General features: G+C 38.0%; 2 protein-coding genes across 2 annotated transcripts in view; one reads left to right on the top strand and one right to left on the bottom strand.

Moving 5' to 3' along the window:
* Window positions 1-246: 246 nt before the first annotated feature.
* On the bottom strand, window positions 247-4,682 carry LOC135748641 (uncharacterized). Its single transcript, XM_065266892.2, has 9 exons — window positions 4,565-4,682; window positions 3,686-3,724; window positions 3,405-3,554; window positions 3,199-3,319; window positions 2,796-3,008; window positions 2,273-2,356; window positions 1,758-1,899; window positions 1,477-1,639; window positions 247-937 (listed from the first exon to the last, which is right to left on the bottom strand). Coding segments are annotated over exons 2-9 (1,098 nt in total). The 5' UTR covers window positions 3,688-3,724; window positions 4,565-4,682; the 3' UTR covers window positions 247-714.
* Window positions 4,683-5,208: 526 nt separating this feature from the next.
* Window positions 5,209-19,192, top strand: part of cspg4ba (chondroitin sulfate proteoglycan 4ba) — a 35,773-nt gene continuing 21,789 nt past the window's right edge. The window contains exons 1-4 of the mRNA XM_065266941.2: window positions 5,209-5,378; window positions 9,823-9,986; window positions 13,458-17,030; window positions 17,106-17,573. Coding sequence (XP_065123013.2) covers window positions 5,318-5,378; window positions 9,823-9,986; window positions 13,458-17,030; window positions 17,106-17,573 — 4,266 coding nt within the window. The 5' untranslated portion in view covers window positions 5,209-5,317. The remainder of the gene's footprint in view (window positions 5,379-9,822; window positions 9,987-13,457; window positions 17,031-17,105; window positions 17,574-19,192) is intronic.

Below are 19,192 nucleotides of genomic sequence, written 5' to 3'. Positions count from 1 at the left end.
AATTAAAGCATAAACATGTGATTAATATGCTTTTCATGTTAGCAGCCCATTATACTTCTATATAGTCCAAGAATAAGTTTATATCGCCAAAGCAGTAAAGTTTCAGATTATTAGTTTCAAATATGTAAATAGGTTTTCAAAAAGCATGTATGTGTGTTTTATATATTGTAGTTTTCTCTCATATTAGTTTCCAGAAGATATTGTTACAGTTCCTCTTTCATTATTTACAATTAATTAAACATCAAATGATTTTTAAGTAGAATTTATTAGACAGACAACAAGCACATAACTAACATGTTTTCACCAACATATTAAACATACGTTGTAAATGAGGCATACCGTGACATTAGTGAACAGAAAATTAAACATTTAAATGTAAACTTTAAAATAACACTATTTGGAAATTAAAGCAACACTATGTAGTTTCCATGTAAAAATGACTCCCCCATGTGGTTGAAAAGCGCAACAGTGCCTGGTATCAGACACTTTTCTGCAGGCAGAGGGAGGGGCAGGGCCGTGTGCTCTACCCTCCACTGTCACTTTCAGAGTGTGCTTGTAGTTAGGAGGTTGCTCAGGTTGCAGCAACAGTACAATTTGTCCAGTTAAAAGTGGTTCTATCACTGAAATAATTTTAGAGACATTATTTAAAGGTAAAAAAACTACATTGTGTTGCTTTAAAATATTAGTAATTCCATGACTTAATAACACATAACTCTAAAATTTACTGTATTCCTGTTTAATACAGCCATAAACAGTGTGGTAAAAGTGCCTGTCTGGTGCCATAAGGTCAGTGACCATCTCGGTATGGTTCATTTTAGGTATTAGATAACAAGACATCCTAACAGAAAGAGATGTGAGGAGCTCAGAAAATCTCACTGATGACTCCACTGGAACTATGATGTCACTGCTTCCATGAAGTAATGTCACTGGAGGAACTCTGGACAAAATCATGACACAAAGACAACATTAGTGTTCACTAGTAATAATTGTACAATTATTTAAGTTACACATAAATAACACAACAAGTAACAATTCCTATTACACTGTAATTCACGTCTGTGTGTTTTCTCCCTGACAGATCCACTCAAAGGAATGTATTGTTCTGGCCTTCATAATAGCTCATAAAACAAAAAGCTTTTATCCAACAGCCTCACTACAACTGTGCACACATTTGTACTCTTAAATGGTGAATTGTATTCATACCTAATAAGCAGGTTACAACTACTTGTTGACTTGCTGGCCAATAATGGCAGTAGAGTGATTAAAAGATCAAACCAACCAACCATCTATTGTGACTGCTCATGAATTTGCTGCATAAATTGATGTATACAGGAGCTGCTTTAGCTGTTGTATACCAAGCTGTTACCCCACCATGGCACCTTGAGTCCCCCTAAATGTCTTTTGTGGTTATGGCCCTGCTGTTTACTGTATGTAATGTGTGACTGAGTGAAAAAAAACCCAATAACTATTTCATACCGTTTCAACTGATCCTCATTCAATTTCTCGAGTAATGATGTCGGTGAGTAATACTCAAAGTTCTCCATCCCATCCATAGCTTTGTGCATAGTTGACACGTACTCAACACCCCGCATTTTCTCATGTTTATAATGATCCATTATATTGTACACTCCACTTAGACCTATTATGAAAATAAATCACAAAATCATTAATCTTTAATCATGTTTTCACTAAATATAACAATAGGGTAATGTTATAAATCAAATACAGTATATTAACAATACACATGGTGCATTTACCGATGAGTCCTTTAATGGCAGATGCAAGTTCTCTCTGTTTGTGATTCTCAATGAACAGCTCTTTTTCACCATTTAATAAAAACAGTGTTGTAAGGGCACACAGATGAGCCCCTGCAGAATGACCCATTAAAACTATGTTGTCCTGCATAAAAAAAGACTCTGGATGAGAAACAGTCAATATATTTACACAGATTTTGCTATGCCAACATTTCAATAATATAAAATGTTTTAAAATGGCACCTTGAATAAATAGTTATATTTATGAATCATCAGAATAAACATAGGCCATCTAAGGTAGTTCAAGATCCTAAATGTAGGATGTCTGTGGTTGCCAAGCAACACTGCTACAGTTCTTGCTGCATTAATATAAAATGTGCAACACAGGTATGTAGACATTTAAAAATGCATCTCATCCAACGGCTATTCAAAACTTTTTTTGAAAAAAACAAACATTTGTAATGCCACTTCATTTGTTTGTCTTTCAAGTTCAAAATGGAATAGAGTTAAAAACTTACTTTGTCAAGATTGAAAGTTTGGCCCCTTTCTCTCACCCACAGCAAACTGTCACTAATATCTTGAACCATATTTAAAACATTTCCCTAAGAACACAATGCATATTGCGTATTTGTTAATTTCAGTTTAAAAAAACATCTCAAATGGGGCATTTCACAAGACTTTTTTAAGATGTCAAATAAATCGTTGTTGTCCCCAGAGTACGTATGTGAAGTTTTAGCTCAAAATACCATATAGATAATTTATTATAGCATGTTAAAATTGCCACTTTGTAGGTGTGAGCAAAAATGTGCCTAAATGGCAGTGCCGTAGTTGGATAGTGCAGATTAAAGGACGATATTATCCCCTTCTGACCTCACAAGGGGAGCCAAATTTCAATAACCTATTATTTCATATGCTTGCAGAGAATCTAGGTTGATAGAAGCACTGGGGACCCAATTATAGCACTTAAACATGGAAAAAGTCAGATGTCCCCTTTAAAAACATTTGATAGTAGAAAGGTTAATATAAAAATTAATAACTCACCTTTGGATATATGGAATAATCTGGACAAATTACAGAGGCATTAAGCTCTTTTGCCATTTGTAGAGCTAAAAGACAATAAATGGATCTGTCTCCTGAGCCCCAGGCACCTCCATACACAAATATAACCACCGGTACTGGACCAGCATCAGAACGGCCCACATTTGGTGAATAGTATAAATCTAGTTTGTTACCTCTGCGACCAAAGGTGATGCCCTAAGAAAGGACATAACATATTATGTAATCTATCCAGTAACTAATTTCCATAACTTTCTAATACAAAAATTTCTACTGCATCACAGCAGTATAAAAACGACGAATTTAAGGAAAAAAATATATTTATAGCTTTTTTACAGTCTGTGTGACTACATTTATATCTACCACAGATATAAAAAACAGAACTAACTTTCACATAGTGCTTGTTATTTTTGTCATTTTTGTACCACAATTTCCACTGAAAATACAGTTTCCCATACTGCAGATACTTCAGCATCTCAAGCACGGCTCTTGTCAAACAGTATATGCGCCTGCAGAGAAGTGAAGACATTTGAATCCTTAAAAACACACAAGCAAAACTATAAATGTTTTCCAAATCAATTCATGCCATGTCACCTTGGTTTGAGAGCCTCTATGTATTTTTGGTACCCAGGTTTATTGGGCCAGCCATAAAGCCATTGGGCAACCAGAGATATACTGTAAGGGAGTACCACGAATAAAGCCCCCGCTGCCACAGGAAGAGAGAAGTAGCACTTCAACCCAATCCTGTAATGAAACAGAAAGGTCTATATAAATACACAGTGCATCCATAATGTATATTTGAATGTATATTTGGGCACAAACAATTAACCATATTTACTATTTTGATAATTATCACATAACATTATCATACTTACATTTTTATTGTGTCAACTGCTGGTGGTCAGATTCAATACCTAGGGTAGAAAGTAGGCGTGCATTATGATTAATTGTGATTAATCTACAGCAGAATAAAAGTTTTTGTTTACATCATATATGTGTGTGAACTGTGTATTATAATTATGTACATATAATTATGCACACATGCATGTATAATCTTAAGAAAAAATATATATTTATATATTAAGTATTTATATTTATATATAATATAAATTATACATAAATATACAAATGAATATACACATGTAAACATTTCTTAAATATATACATGCATGTGTGTGCATTTATCTATACAAACTTATTATACACAGTTCACACACACATATAAGATATAAACAAAAGCTTTTATTTTGCTACAGATTAATCATGATTAATCGTTATGCATCCAGATATTGAAAGGTGTAGGGCCCATTTAAATTTTACATGTACTAATCCTAACACCCGAAAGATGCGTTAATACTACAGACTGAAATCGACGAAACTACCACGAACATCTTGTACGCAGGACGATAATAAACTAATAGGGCCATAATATGTATTTTTGATGTCGACATCGCCGCCTACTGGAAGTGACGGTGTGCGATGTCTATACAATAAACGCATTTAAACATTATAATAAACGTCAGAGATATTTATATATAAACAAACGATATCAAATAAAAAAAAACTTGATAATAACGAAAGTGAGAATGATGTCGACGAACAATGCAGATATTATCTCTAACACCACTTAGCTTCTGAAGGAAGGTGCACGACTTTCATTCAAAATCTGGTCAAAACATAAAAGACTACGACAGTATCGGAAAAAATGGCATGCAGAGAAAAACGTGCTGTTTATCACTTTGTTGTTAACATACCAAATGAAAGTTGTTCAGAATATCGGTGATGCGAAGAGTACAGATCACCTGCAGTACTGTGTCCCAAGATCTGCGCATGCAAACTGTCTTGTGTCCACAGCACGCAGACTTCCTGTAGCATGCGCAGTGAGCGGCTACAGCCTTTCCTATTGGCTCGTTGGGATTCGTGGGCGGGACAAAGTCGAGTCAAGTCGAACGCGCAGCTGCATCTGCTACTTCTTTTGTCAATGTAAATGTTTGCCATTTAAGAGGATTTACCTAATTTTTATTTAAAGTTTGTCAGACATTTTTATCTAGATGAATTGCAATGAGGAATGGTACCACACAAGCAAGAAAAAATATTTTCAATGGGAAATATTTTGTTTCACTATTTTTAATCAGAAAATATTAACCAGAATGTTATAATATGTAATAATTAAAATAACGTGTACACTTTAAATCCCTAAAATTAAAGTAATGTTACATATAATAATAGTAGCCTAATAATAATGCAAAAAGTTCCAAGGAATTAGTTTAATTGCCCCCAACATTCCCGGACTGTCTGTCAAAGACTTGCAGGGGCTGTGGGTGGGGGTAAATATCTGTAGATGTAGGAGGCGGAGTTTCTTCTGCTCGCTGCTCGAGTGGGCAAGTTTGTGAAAAGATTTTAAAGGACTTCACTTGTGGAACCGCGTTGAACTTGTTAACACAATGGATTTGAATCACAATATTTTTCAACTTTAAGCGGAAATATCACATAACACTGATGTTAAAATGAAGACGACCCTTTTAATAAACGGACTGCTTTTGCTCTTTGTCGGACTCGCACAAGGGGGTAAGTTGTTTGATCATTCAAGTATAGCAAATGCAAGGCACGTATGGAATGGAAGCATCAGCTTTTAACTTTGTCCAGCTTTTTACACTATAGTTAGGGGGCTTCAGCGAAGGCAAGAGGCCGACCCCTGATTTTGACTAAATATCACGCGTTTCTTTGATGTTTCATGCACCAGACCGGACAACGTTCCTCTTAGCTCTTAATTTGCTATGGCTGCTGCTGTTTGTCTTTTTTAAATTGTCTATTCAATGTTTTAATAAATTATAGGTTTTATTCCCAGATATTTGGGATAAGTCAATTAATAAATACTTCAATGTTTACACCTTGCTCTTCAGGCAGTTTATGGTCTTCGGTTCTAGACTGTTGTTCCTCAAATCAGTGTATTATCCAGTCCAGGTTGTAACATTCAGTATATTTTTATGTCCCTTTTTAGAGATTTAAAATTCAGTTTGCCCAATTTAAGGACTTGGTACAAAGAAAAGCTAAATTAAGGCCAAAAACTATGAAATAGTACACGTTTTAAAGGATGGTTTATTACTGGATTATATAAATATTGGTAAATTAATTCAGAAATCATTCCAACAGTCATAGAAAATAAATGATAGAACTGGTAAATAAAGATTTTGCAATTATTACAGTAAATGTTTTATTGGTGTATATCTCTGCATTACTTAATAATTAACCATTGTTTTATAAACATAGTTTGTGCATATTATAATAATGGGAAAATAATGGAAAATCTATTCACACAAAGTACACAATATTCATCTTTATTTAAAAAGTCATGGGAAGATAATATATTTTATACACACATTCTTATGACAAACATCTTTAGATGAAACTTATATGCAAATGTGCTTCTTCTCATGTAGTTGTAATAGTTGCTGGTTGGTTATATGCATCACAATATCAGCTTCACTGAATTATCAAGATATTGCATCATCTGATTTGAAGAATGCAGATGTCTTCTGGGGTCTTATTTTGGAGTGCAGTGTCCAGACTTATAAAATCTCTGAGATGTCAGATCCAGAACCTTTATTCTTTGTGTGGTAATGACAGACTAAAGACAGCACTGCATTCCAGTCTCCTCTCTGTCACTTCTGGTTTAGCCCAAAATCCTGTTAGTCTGATGTTTGGTTATCGGATAAGAAGCAACTTAATGTCTCAATTCAAAATTTTTATCATTACTGTGTACATACATTTAATACATTGTTTGGTCTTAATATTGCTATTCTAAAATAAATAAAACATGATTACTCATGATTTCACAGTATTATCTTTCTTACTATTAATCTCTTTTTACATTCATGCATTTTTATCTAAAGTGATCTAAAGTGCGTTGAAGTTTTATTTATATAGCAACACATTTTTTCCATTATTTTAAAGGAAAACACCACCGTTTTTTAATATTTTACTATGTTCTTACCTCAGCTTAGACGAATGAATACATATCTATCTTTTTTCAATGCGTACACTTAATCTTAGTAAAGTGCATTGTAAATGTGTTAGCATTTAGCCTAGCCCCATTCATTCCTTGGGATCCAAACAGGAAAAATTTTGAAGACACCAAACACTTCCATGTTTTCCCTATTTAAAGACTGTTACATGAGTAGTTACACGAGTAAGTATGGTGGCTCAAAATAAAACGTGGCGAGTTTTTAAGCAGATTAAAATGAGAACTATATTGTATGGGTATAGTTTGTAGCACTTCGACCTTGGCGCGCAGTAACATCATCACTCCTGACTAGAGGTCGTCCAATTTATTGTCCGGGCCGATAATTTGGCAGATTTTTGGCATATTTAAAAAAAATTGTCTTTGGCCGATTTTGCTGCAAAATTAGGCCGATTAATAGGCAGGTGCATCTGTGGGCACCTAAGCGTTGTTGTAGAACTCGTGACGCTGCCTCTTGCTGCAAGCAGATCGCTCCCGTGTGTGTGAGACTCTGCAGCCGTGCAAGCTTTCGTAAACGATGGCGGGATCATGCAAATTAAGCAGCCAGTACAACAGCGCGACGGGCTTATGTCTCGCCGTGCACCGTCAGTGCAAAGATTGGGCTCATTTCATGTGATTAATGAGTGATGATCCTTGTTTGCGTGACCGAGTGAGCAGAGCCGCACGTGCACACGTTCTGTCTTTAAACTGTCTCTCTGCTCTCTCCCTCCAACCCAGTATCACGAAATTGCGTGACTATTTCACGCATGGACCAGCGTGACAATGTCACGCTTTGCCGCGTTTGAGCGTGAGCATGTCACGCTTTCTGTTTGTGTCACTGTCACGTATTGGTTACTCAACTTTTTTGTCCTAATTTCTTACCATTGTCGCTTCGGTTTAGGGTTAGATTTACATAAAATGACACCCTTACCTAAACAAACTCTAACCCCAACGTCAGGTGACAATTGGTTAAAGTTTAGAAAATATAAAAGAATAAGTATTGTATCTTTTATTTTTATAAACCAATACTTAAAGTGACAAATACTTAAAGTGACATATAACACAAGCACCAAATCTAACCCTAAACCGAAGCGACAATGGTTTGAAAATAGGAAAAAAAAGTTGAGTAACCAATACGTGACAGTGACACAAACAGCAAAGCGTGACATGCTCACGCTCAAACGCGGCAAAGCGTGACATTGTCACGCTGGTCCATGCGTGAAATAGTCACGCATTTTCGTGATATAGGGTTGCTCCCTCGCACATATTACTCAAAACAAAACGGACACGATGGCGAAAGGTCTGAAGACCAAATCATATCCAGCGAGGAAATGTTTTTCGTGTTGTTACAGTAACACTTTGTTTACAGTTTTGCGTTGCTCAGCCTGGATTAGCACACAACGTGTCCGATTCGCGAACTGACTTCTTTGAATGGATTCATTTGAATGAACGGTTGAAACGACAGATCTGTCCCAACACTAAACTCACAAGACATCACTGGCAGCACAATCAGTCACTCATAGCGCCTCAGAAATGAGAATGTAAATGTGTTTAGAAAGATTTGCCCTAAATAACAGACAGACAAATAGACATTTACTATGTTAACTTTATGATGATTAAATAATTTATCAGGTCTATCAAATAAGGATTTTATCCCACAAAGCAATAAATGCCATGGTAAAAAACTGATCAAAGATGATGACACCATAGTGTCAGGTAATATCGGTGTCTGATAAATGCATGGTGCTGATGGACTGAGAGACCAGTCATAATTTTTTTAAATACTTTGGCTTAAATAGTGACATTTTAAAATATGTGGTAATGATGAGGACATTTTGATTATTATGTACATGTAGAAGATCATCCAAACATATCGGCCATCGGATGCCCTGATTTCTTAATATCGGCATCGGCCAGAGAAAAAAACATATCGGTCGACCTCTACTCCTGACCACTCCCCCTCTCACTCAAACTTCCTTCAATATTACTGCGTCCGAGGTCGAAGTGCTGCAAAGTAACTAAGTGCTCTTTCGCCATACAATATAGTTCAAATTTTTATCCGCTTAAAAAATCGCCATGTTTAATTTTGTGCTACCATACATACTAGTGTAATTACTCATAGGGAAAACATGGCCTAAAACAAGTGTTTGGTGGCTTCTAAATTCATCCCTGTTTGAATCCTTATGAATGGATGGGGCTAGGCTAAATGCTTACACATTCACGACTCGCTGTACAAAGTGTACGCATTGAAAAAATAAACGTATGTATTAATTTGTCTAAGTTAATGTAAGAACATAGTAAAATATTGGAAAACGGTGGTGTTTTCCTTTAATACAGTTTGGTCACTGAAAGTGAATTACATTGTTTATGGTGCATTATAGACAAAGGCAATAAAAATGAACTAACTCATTTAAGGAGGTGTTTTTTGTTTTTGTAGCAATTCAAAAATGATAACCAATGGTTCTACAGAAGACTTAAAAAAGGTTGGAACCATTAATTAAGAGTTTAAATACTATAGTAACACAGATGAGAGTGGAGTAAGAGCAGATGAGAGTACACAACACACATTAGTGTAGATTAGAGGGTGACATGTAGTGACTGGGTTGAAAAACAGCTGCGTCCAAGGCAAGCCTCCATCTATGGACAGCAGGGCTAAGACAATGTGGCCATGTCAGAGTCTTTTATGTTGAGAGAGCAGGCTGCTGTCAGGGCAAAGCATGCCAGCACAAGCACATGGATATCATAGCGCTTCCCTGGCGCCATCAGACCTCTCCTAAAAGTGAAGTGTTTGCGGTATATTGACAATGGCCAGGTTGTGTGAAAGTATATACATAACAATATTTATCTCTGCACATTAATCAGTTATATTTTAGATCATAAATTGAACGTAGTTTCAATTTCAAATTGTTCTATGTGTTCACATATTATATTTGCTTTCATGTTACTGCAATTTACAATAACATTTAATGAAATGTAATGAAAGGATCATGGCTAAAACTCTCCTCTTTGCAGCTTCATTCTTTGGTGATGGATTTGTGCAGTTGAAAGGGACAGAGTTGTCTAGCCGTAACACGCTGCACGTCCGCTTCCGCACCTCCAGCCAAAGCGGCCTGCTTTTCCTAGCTGCAGGGCAGACAGATTACATCCTGCTGGAGATGAATGCTGGCAGACTGCAGGTAAGTTACACGTTGGTATACTTCACAACAGTCACCCTCAGATCACAACAAATTTACAGGCTGGAACATGTCAATACACAGACTCAAAATTCAATTAAATTATAGCCCTAAATGTTACAATAAGCATTAGTAGAGTTTAAAGATCATAAGTAATATTATGTTTATTAAATGTTTAAATTAAGACTCCCATGCTTAAACAAGATATTCAAGGTCTACCTGAAAATTATAGACACTATAAAAAATGCTGAGTTATTTTCAGCTCAGCGGTGGGTCAGAAATTGACTAACATTGACCCATTAGATTAATTTAACCTATGCTGGATTGTTTTAACCTAAAAGTTATGTTTTTTTAACCCATTGTTTTCGGGTCATATCTAAACTTAATTTAACTCAAATGTTGTTTTTTTATATTTTTGACAAAATGCTGAGTTTTTTTAGAGTGGTATTTGTATTTGAACCAGAGTTGATCTGCAGTAAAAAATTATCATTCACTACAGCTGAATTTCAAAGCAGATTTCTTTTCCTGTTGAAAGCTGTGAAGGTTTACATTACAAAGCTTATCATTGCTCAGGCATGGGGGCTAAAGAATGTGAGCTGAAATGACATGTGAGAGAAGCGGAAACATACATAGTGGATTTGCTAGACAAGATTGTTTGTTTGTTTATTATAATTAGGGATGCACTGATACCGATACTGGTATCGGGTATCGGCCTCAATACCACATTTTCTTAAAGGTGCTCTAAGCGAATTGACGCGTTTTAGACCATAAAACATTTTTTGTTACATACAGCAAACATCTCCTCACTATCTGCTTGCTGCCTGTCTGCTGATCAAACTGTAAAAAAACGCGATCTCTGTAGACAGCCCAGACTTCACAAACGGCAATAACAACACAGTGGCCAAACCTACAAACAGAAACCATAACAAAGTATTCTAACCAATAAACGTCAAGAAGGATTTGGGGGTGGGGGTTGTACGCGTTCATGAAAGCACGGAAGGGAGGGGGAGGGGGAGTAGTTAGCTACGCTCCATCTGTTTGAAAACAATTCAAACGTCAACAAAAACTAACGTCTTGCAGATTCGCTTAGAACGCCTTTAAGTACTCATACTCGTTAAAAGTCCCCGGTACCTGGAATCGCTACCACGGTCTGAGAAATGTCTATGTTTGAGCGACGTGTAAGGGGTTAATGCCTCTTGTGTTGTCCAAAGAGGCAGAGTTTACAACATACTGGAAAACTAGTCCTTTGTTTTTTTGTTAAATTATATGACTAAAGCTGTTACCTGTAAATTTAAATCATGTTTTTTTATTAAGTACTCAGTATCGGCAAGTACTGAAATGCAAGTACTCGTACTCGTACTCGTACTCGTATTCCAAAAAAGTGGTATCGGTGCATCCCTAATTATAATGATATTTATTAAACTATTTGGCTGTATACATGGCGAGAACTGGTCAATCTCATACATCTTGGTGGAGGGGGAGTTTGAAATCTCTAATTCACCTAACCTCTATGTTTTGGCCTGTGGGAGCCAAAGTAAACCCAGGCCGACACAGAGAAAAGATGCAAGCACCACACAGAAAGGCCACCTGACCTAGCCGGGACATTCTTACTGTGAGGGAACATTTCTACCCACTAGACAAGATTAAATCTACTTCTACAGTCCACTGAATTCAAAATCTTTGCATGAATCTCTAGTGGATTTTTATTATTTACATTTCTCTTGTAAGATCTCATTAATAGGGATTATTTCTGGGCTAAAATAGAACAGCTCAAATTAAGTCTGATGAGGTCTTATTAGCTTGGAAATTAATATTTTTAAACCAGTACAGAGATTAAAATTGCACTCTCCACTGAGAAAAGACTACAAATATTCTGCAAGCCTTGACACGTTTGCCTTTGCTATCGCGTGTAATGACAATGACGCAAGTCAAGTTCAGAGTGAAATGCAATACTTTGGTTGCAATTTGCAACTATCTGTTTTCATCATGAAAGACATATGGATATTAATAAATTATTAAAATGCTTGTTCTATTACACACTGTTTTTAATTCTGATAAATTTAATAGGAATTGATGTTGTGGGAACAACTTTTATATTGTAATATTTATTCTAAACATTATGCAGTATTTTATTGAATTTATTTAAACTCAATGGGATGGTTTCCCGGAAAGAGATTAGCTTAAACCAGGACTAGGCCTTAGTTTTATGGGGAAATATAACTAGTTTTAATAAACATGCCTTACTAAAACATTACTTGTGTGCATTTTTAGACAAAACAAAGGGCATTGATGTATTTTAAGATATGTCAGTGCAAGTTGTTTTCAGTTTGGACAGCTCTTTATTTTAGTTTAGGACTAATCCCTGTCCGGGAAACCGCCCCATGTGACCAAGCTTAAGTTATTTTTTGTGATTTACTGTTTTAAATCATAGACTGTAAAAAAAGATGGACGACGCCTGTTCGCTCCCTTCCATTGGTGAAAAGTGAAGCCGCCAGTGTCCTGATATGGCGCTGACATCTTGGGTCTTGAGTCTGCGCAGTAGCGATTTCGGGACCAGTCATGCGCAGTAGTGAGCAGGAAGTGAAGCCGCGAAATCAAAACCCCGCCCTGGCTCTCGCAGAATGCGCATATCACACGATATCACAGCTGTCAATCATGACGTGACACCACCGTTTTTATATCATTAAATAACTAACTAAACACAAACTTATGTTAAAAACAAACATTTGAATTTACATCGGTGTGATAAAAACTACAATAAATGACAGAAACCAGGTTCTGAAAAAAGTTAATTGAAGTGTAATTAATTTTTTTAGTTGGTCTCAAGTCCCATTGAATAACATGGGGAGGCGGGGTTTATGAACTATACTGGGACCAGTCACTGGGGGGCGATCGAGATGTTTTGGCTTCACTTTTCAGGGCTTGTGCGGCACGCTTGTTTTAAACATATTTACATAATGTAAAGGGCTTCTTTGACAATTTTATTCTCCTAATCTCATAGATTATAAGCCTGGATTTCACAGACAGGGTCACAATGTGATATTTAATAGTATTTTTTGATTAAGTAGTATATTCTTTAAATAGAAATATAAAAATATTTTCCCTTGGGGTGTGAGATGGTGCCATGAAAAGGAATTAAAATACATTAATTCATCATACATTGATACAGAAATAAATTATACAGAATTAAATCTCAGAAAAATATTTTTTTTGTGACACTTTTTTGTGTCATGTTATATATTTTGATTAATTAAAAGTTTAAGTTTAAGATTGTTTAATGTCATGAATTTTCTTTGGGGGGGACGAAGGGATGCACCCTACACAAGCGGAGGGGGGTGCATGCCAAAAAGTTTGAGAACCACTAATCTATACTTTAGATGCAACCATTTTTATTTAAGCCTTAATCTAGAATTATGTAAAGATGTTCTTGTTCTATCGTTGTTTTAACGTTTTGTTCGCTTCTATCGTTTACAGGCACGGTTGGACCTGGGCTCTGGAGAGCAGATTCTTCTTTCAGACAGTGGCACCCAGCTAAATGATCTGGCCTGGCACAACATACAGCTTCTCCATGAATACCACAATGTCACACTGACTGTGGACAACCACTCCAAGAGCAGCTTGCAAATGCCAGGTCCAGAACAGCAGCTGAACATCAACATTGGTCTATATGTGGGTGGTACCGGAGGTTTGGATCAGCCCTATCTGTCCAGTGATCTCAATGGCTTCCGTGGTTGTCTTGATGAAGTTATATTTAATCAGCACAACCTTCTCTCCTCACTGAGGCCCTACTCAGGATTTAAGAATGTCTATGAGGTTTCTCTTGGATGCAGCCCTCAGTTCTTTGCAAATGAGGATGATCCAATCAGTTTTTTCAGCTCGAGGGCTTACATGTCCCTTCCTCCATGGACAGCACAACAAGAGTGGGTTCTCGAAAGCTCAGTCCACACCTCGGCCGAAGAGGGGATCATTATGTACAACTCTGCACGGCAGGGAGATTTTGTCGCCTTGGAGATCCAGAAAGGTCTTCTTGTTGCTGTGGTTGGTAAAGACGGTACTAAAACAGAACTACGTTCTCTCACCTTCATTAATGACAATAAGTGGCATGATGTCAAACTCTACTTCACTCCGAAAAGCCTCCAACTCACAGTAGATGGAGAGACTGTAAAGTCCAGCATTAGCTCTAGATCCAAAACCTTACACCTGAAAGGTTTGGTTTTTCTTGGGGGAATCGATGACAGCACACGTTCTGAGGTCAGAAAGGTTGGCCTTTCTTCAGTGGCAGGAAAGCGTGTTAAAGGTGGTTCCTTTAAAGGTTGCTTCAGGAACATAAGAGTAAATAATGTTAAAATGGGTCTCCCCAATGCTGTGGTCACTAAAGACATCTCTGTTGGCTGTGAACCTGAAAAGGAGTTTGAGATAAGCACTACAGTCAGCCCAGCAACTCTCCCTATAACCCCTGCTAGCACTGTCACACAACTGCCTCTCACAGATGTCTCTACCCTAGCTAAAGGTCTTGTTAAGAAGTATGGACATAATTTTCTACAGCTTAAGAACCTTGTTGTTCCAGAAGGTGGTCGGGCGTCATTGGATGCAAAGCACATAAAAGTTAACCTCGATTTTAAGAAACTTGGTATCCGCCAGTCTCAGATTATCTTTAGGATTGAAGAGCAGCCCGTGCATGGTCAACTGAGGCTCGATGTAGACCAAGAACAGGCAGAGAATACATTCAGCATGTTGGATTTGTGGCACGGCAGAGTGATGTACATCCACGGAGGATCTGAAGACCCCCAAGACTTCTTTATGTTCTCTGTGTTCTCCAGTAGCAGAAAGGAGGTTCCAGGCTATCTAAAGGGACACAAGTTGTACCGATATAATGTCAGTGTCACGCCAACCAACGATGCCCCTGAATTGAGTCTACCCGAAGGGAATCTGTTTATTCTTCTAGAGAACTCCAGGAAGAAGCTGACCACTGATGTTCTGAAAGCCGTAGACATTGATAGCAATTATACAGATCTTGTTTACTCTGTATTAGGCAATCTTAATGCTGATGCTGGGTATTTGGAAAATGAAGACAATCCGGGTACACCTGTAACCTCTTTTTCTCACTCGTCCCTTATAGAGGGAAATATCAATTATGTCCATACAGGGGTAAGGAACTCCAGGATTGTGCTGAGAGTAAGCGATGGAGAGAAAGTGAGTAACACAGTGGTCCTCAGAATCATGGCAGTGGGATTGGAGTATAAAATCTCTAATAACACCGGCCTGGAAGTCAGTCAAGGGGAGATGTTTCTGTTAAGCAACAACCAACTCGCAGTCTGGACAAATACAGTAAAGCAGATGGTTGATATTCGTTATGATGTGATTGAGCCACCAAAATTTGGTGAACTTCAGAGGCTTCACTCAAATGGAGAGTGGAAGGTCACCAGTTCGTTTTCTCAACGAGTTCTTGAAAAGGAGCGCTTGCGTTACCTTAACACTTACCAGTCCATCCAAACAAGTAATAGCATGGATCACTTCAAATGTAAAGTCACTGTGGCTTCCAGAGCTACAGAGGAGTTGGTGTTTCCCATTAGAGTAAAGTGGATAAACTACACATTGGAGAAGAATGAAGCCATAGAACTGGATAAAATTACAACCGCTGTAATTGACTCCCAGAATCTGTATGCAACAGCACACGGTGTAACTTTGTCTGAGGATGAGCTTAGTTTCAGGTTGTTGACTGTACCAACAAGAGGAACGCTTGTAATGAGTAATACCAAGTTGGATGTCAATTCTACATTTTGTCAAAGGAACATCACCGATCTAAAAGTAGAATACAGATTGGTGAAAAGATCGTTTGAGGATACCAGCGATGAATTTGCATTTCAGATAGTCTCCAAGCATGCACATTCCACTAGTCACATTTTCAAAATCAACATTAAAGCAGATGTTAACAGCATTTTTATGAAAAACAATGGGTTGGCGCTTCTTGAAGGTGAAAGTAAGCTTATCACAAAAGATGACTTGTTTGCCGAAACTCTTAGCACTAGAGAAATACACTACACTGTCACGAAGGCTCCACAGCATGGCAAGCTAACACGAATCAACTCGTCCAACTCTACAAAAGAGTTTGACAATATTCTTTCATTTACCAATCAGGACATTCTAGAGGAACGTATCATGTATGTTCACGATGACAGTGAAACAAATCTTGATAGTTTTAACTTCACAGCCTCCAAAAGTCCACTTACTAAGAATACTATGATAGAAAATGACATTGGCCCCAAAGAGGGCATCTTCAACATCTCCATACAGTTGGTGAATGATGAAAAACCCATTCGCATCGTAGACAAGGTTTTCCACGTTGTCAAAAATGGACAGAGATTACTTACCCTCGACGATCTCCGTTACCATGATGCCGACTCAGACTTCAGTGACGGGCAGCTCGTCTACACCCGTCGAGGTATCCCAATAGGGGACTTGGTTCTTGCAAATGACACTTCACAGAAGCTATACCAGTTCTACCAGGAAGACTTGGAACAGAAACAGGTGTTGTTTATTCACCACGGGATGAACTCCGGTCGCTTTGTCCTCTTTGTATCGGATGGCAAACACTATGTTTCCTCCCTTTTGGATATTAGCGCGCAGGATGCTTATTTGAAAGTTGGCAACAACACAGGTCTTTTGGTTCAGAAAGGGCAAGTCAAGACCCTTAGCTATGCTAACTTCAGTGTGGATACAAACCTTGACATCCGAAATGACAACGAAATCATATTCAGTATTCAAGAGGCTCCAAAAAATGGCCGTCTATATTTAAAAGGCAGTCAAACGGAGTCATTCTCCCAGCATGACCTGAGGAACGGCGACTTGTCTTATCACCATGACAACAGCAAAAATCTGGCCGACGTTTTTATGCTCCAAGTGGAAGCAAAGGGATTTAAGTGTGACGCACAAATTAATGTGAAGGTGTACCTGGAAAGCCATCAAAGGCCACCTGTTGTCCTTCATAATAAAATTTTAATAGTAGAAGAAGGAAAACCAGTCAAGATTGAGAGCAGTAAACTTAAGGTAAATGTCAATATTTATGTTACTTACAGTCACAGGTTTTTAAAATTTTTACCTATTTTTTCTCTCTCTCTCCAGGTGACTCATGAAGCTAATTCACCCGCAGAAATAAGCTTCACTGTCAAAGTTCCTCCATCTTATGGATATCTGCGGCTTTTTCTTGAGGACCAGTACCAGGGTACAGAGGAGGACCAGTTGGTAATCTTTTCCCAGCAGGATGTTAATGCTGGCAACATTCAGTATGTACAGGTCGCACCTGGCCAGACAAATGATTCATTCACTTTAGAGGCCAGCAATGGGGTTGCAGAGGTCAGTGACATAATCGTGTCTGTGGATATTATCCCGCTCCTCATACCGATTGAGGTGTCTAATATCACATTGAAGGAAGGGGCATCTAAAGCTCTCACTGAGGTGATCATCAAAGTCACCAACCCACATTTCACCGGGCTTAATTTTGTATACTACGTCTCTGAGGGACCCCTGCACGGCCGCATCGAGAATTCACGTTTCCCGGGGATACCCACAACCTACTTTACAAGGAAACAGGTACAGATCTTCCAAGTAGGATATAAAAGGCATAAACAATCAAGTAATAATATTTCACAATATTGTGTATGGCAGGGGTGGGCATTCCTGGTCCAGGAGGACCACTGTCCTCCAAAGTTTAGCTCCAACCCTAATCAAACACATTTTGATCAGGGTTGGAGCTAAACTTTGCAGGACAGTGTCCCTCCAGGACCAGGAATGACCACTTCTGGTCACCATGTATGGTGACACTTTAGCGTTAAGCTTTAAAGGGACCCTCCACTTAAAAAAAAAATAGGGTAATTTTCCAGCTCTCCTAGAGTGAAACATTTAATTTTTACCGTTTTGGAATCCATTCAGCTGATCTCCTGGTCTGGCTGTACCATTTTTAACATAGCTTAGCATAATCCATTGAATCTGATTAGACCATTAGCATAACACTCAAAAATAACCAAAGAGTTTCAATATTTTTCCTATTTAAAACTTGACTCTTGTGTAGTTACATTGTGTACTAAGACCAACGGAAAATGAAAAGTTGCCATTCCGGCGTAATAATCAAGGACTTTGCTGTCGTAACATGGCTGCAGCAGGCGCAATGATATTCCCCTGCTATGACCCTTTCAAAGTTAGTAAACATTGTGACGTATTTGTGTGGGGGCGGGGCTTATCTGGAGGCAGAAAGAGCCGCAGAGGCAATGTTGACAAACTTAGGCTAGTGCGTTTTAGGAGGGATTTATTAAACATGGATGCAGAAGACCTTTCGGAACTGTCCGAATATGTACAGTCACTGATTCTGCGGGACCGTGACATCTATTTTTGTAAATTAACTCTCGCGATTTTAACCAGGTTTTGGATATTTCCTAGACAACATATGATTTACTTTCAGGTGGTTTGGGGAATTTTTTCCAGGCTTACCCTGCTGAAAAAACAGCATCAAACCAGCATGAACCAGCATAGGAATTATGCTGGTCTATGCTGGTTTAGCTGGTGGTCACAGCATACCAGCACCAAAACACAACATATGCTGGTATGACCAGCATGGGATGCTGGTGCTAATGCTGGTTTAGCTGGTGCTAATGCTGGTTTGGTGCTGGTTTAGCTGGTGCTAATGCTGGTGCTGATGCTGGTTTGATGCTGGTTTAGCTGGTGTTCACTAGCAAACCAGCACCAAAACACAACATATGCTGGTCTTGCTGGTATGCTGTTTTTTTCAGCAGGGTCTAATGTAACCTATCGCTGGGCTAGCTGTGATTAGCAATGTGGATTATTTTAAGAGACCATTCAAAGGATGGCACACACATCTATCGCTGTAACATTTAAGCTAAACAATATCACGGTCGGGGACTTTTCACCTATAAAACAAACACTTTCAGATTTGTACTAGATAAAACCAACACACCAGTACATATGCATAGATTATTTTACATGATATGAAGTGTGCTCTGCAAACACAAGCATTATTTATGATCGCCTCTGCCGTATTGCATTTAACCACAATTGCCGGAATCCGGTAAAACTTTCGATTTGAAACAAAAGTGCTGTTCCTTCTGTTCTGGCAGCCAAAAAAACAACAAGGTTACATTTTAAAGTCCAAACCTCAAACTTTTAGCGAGATGGCTAACCCCGGATTTCCACCGACT

Source organism: Paramisgurnus dabryanus, chromosome 5 (assembly GCF_030506205.2).
Source record: "Paramisgurnus dabryanus chromosome 5, PD_genome_1.1, whole genome shotgun sequence".
NCBI lineage: Eukaryota > Metazoa > Chordata > Actinopteri > Cypriniformes > Cobitidae > Paramisgurnus > Paramisgurnus dabryanus.
The sequence above is the reverse complement of the archived record's forward strand: the minus strand, read 5'-3'. Positions and strand labels throughout refer to the sequence as shown.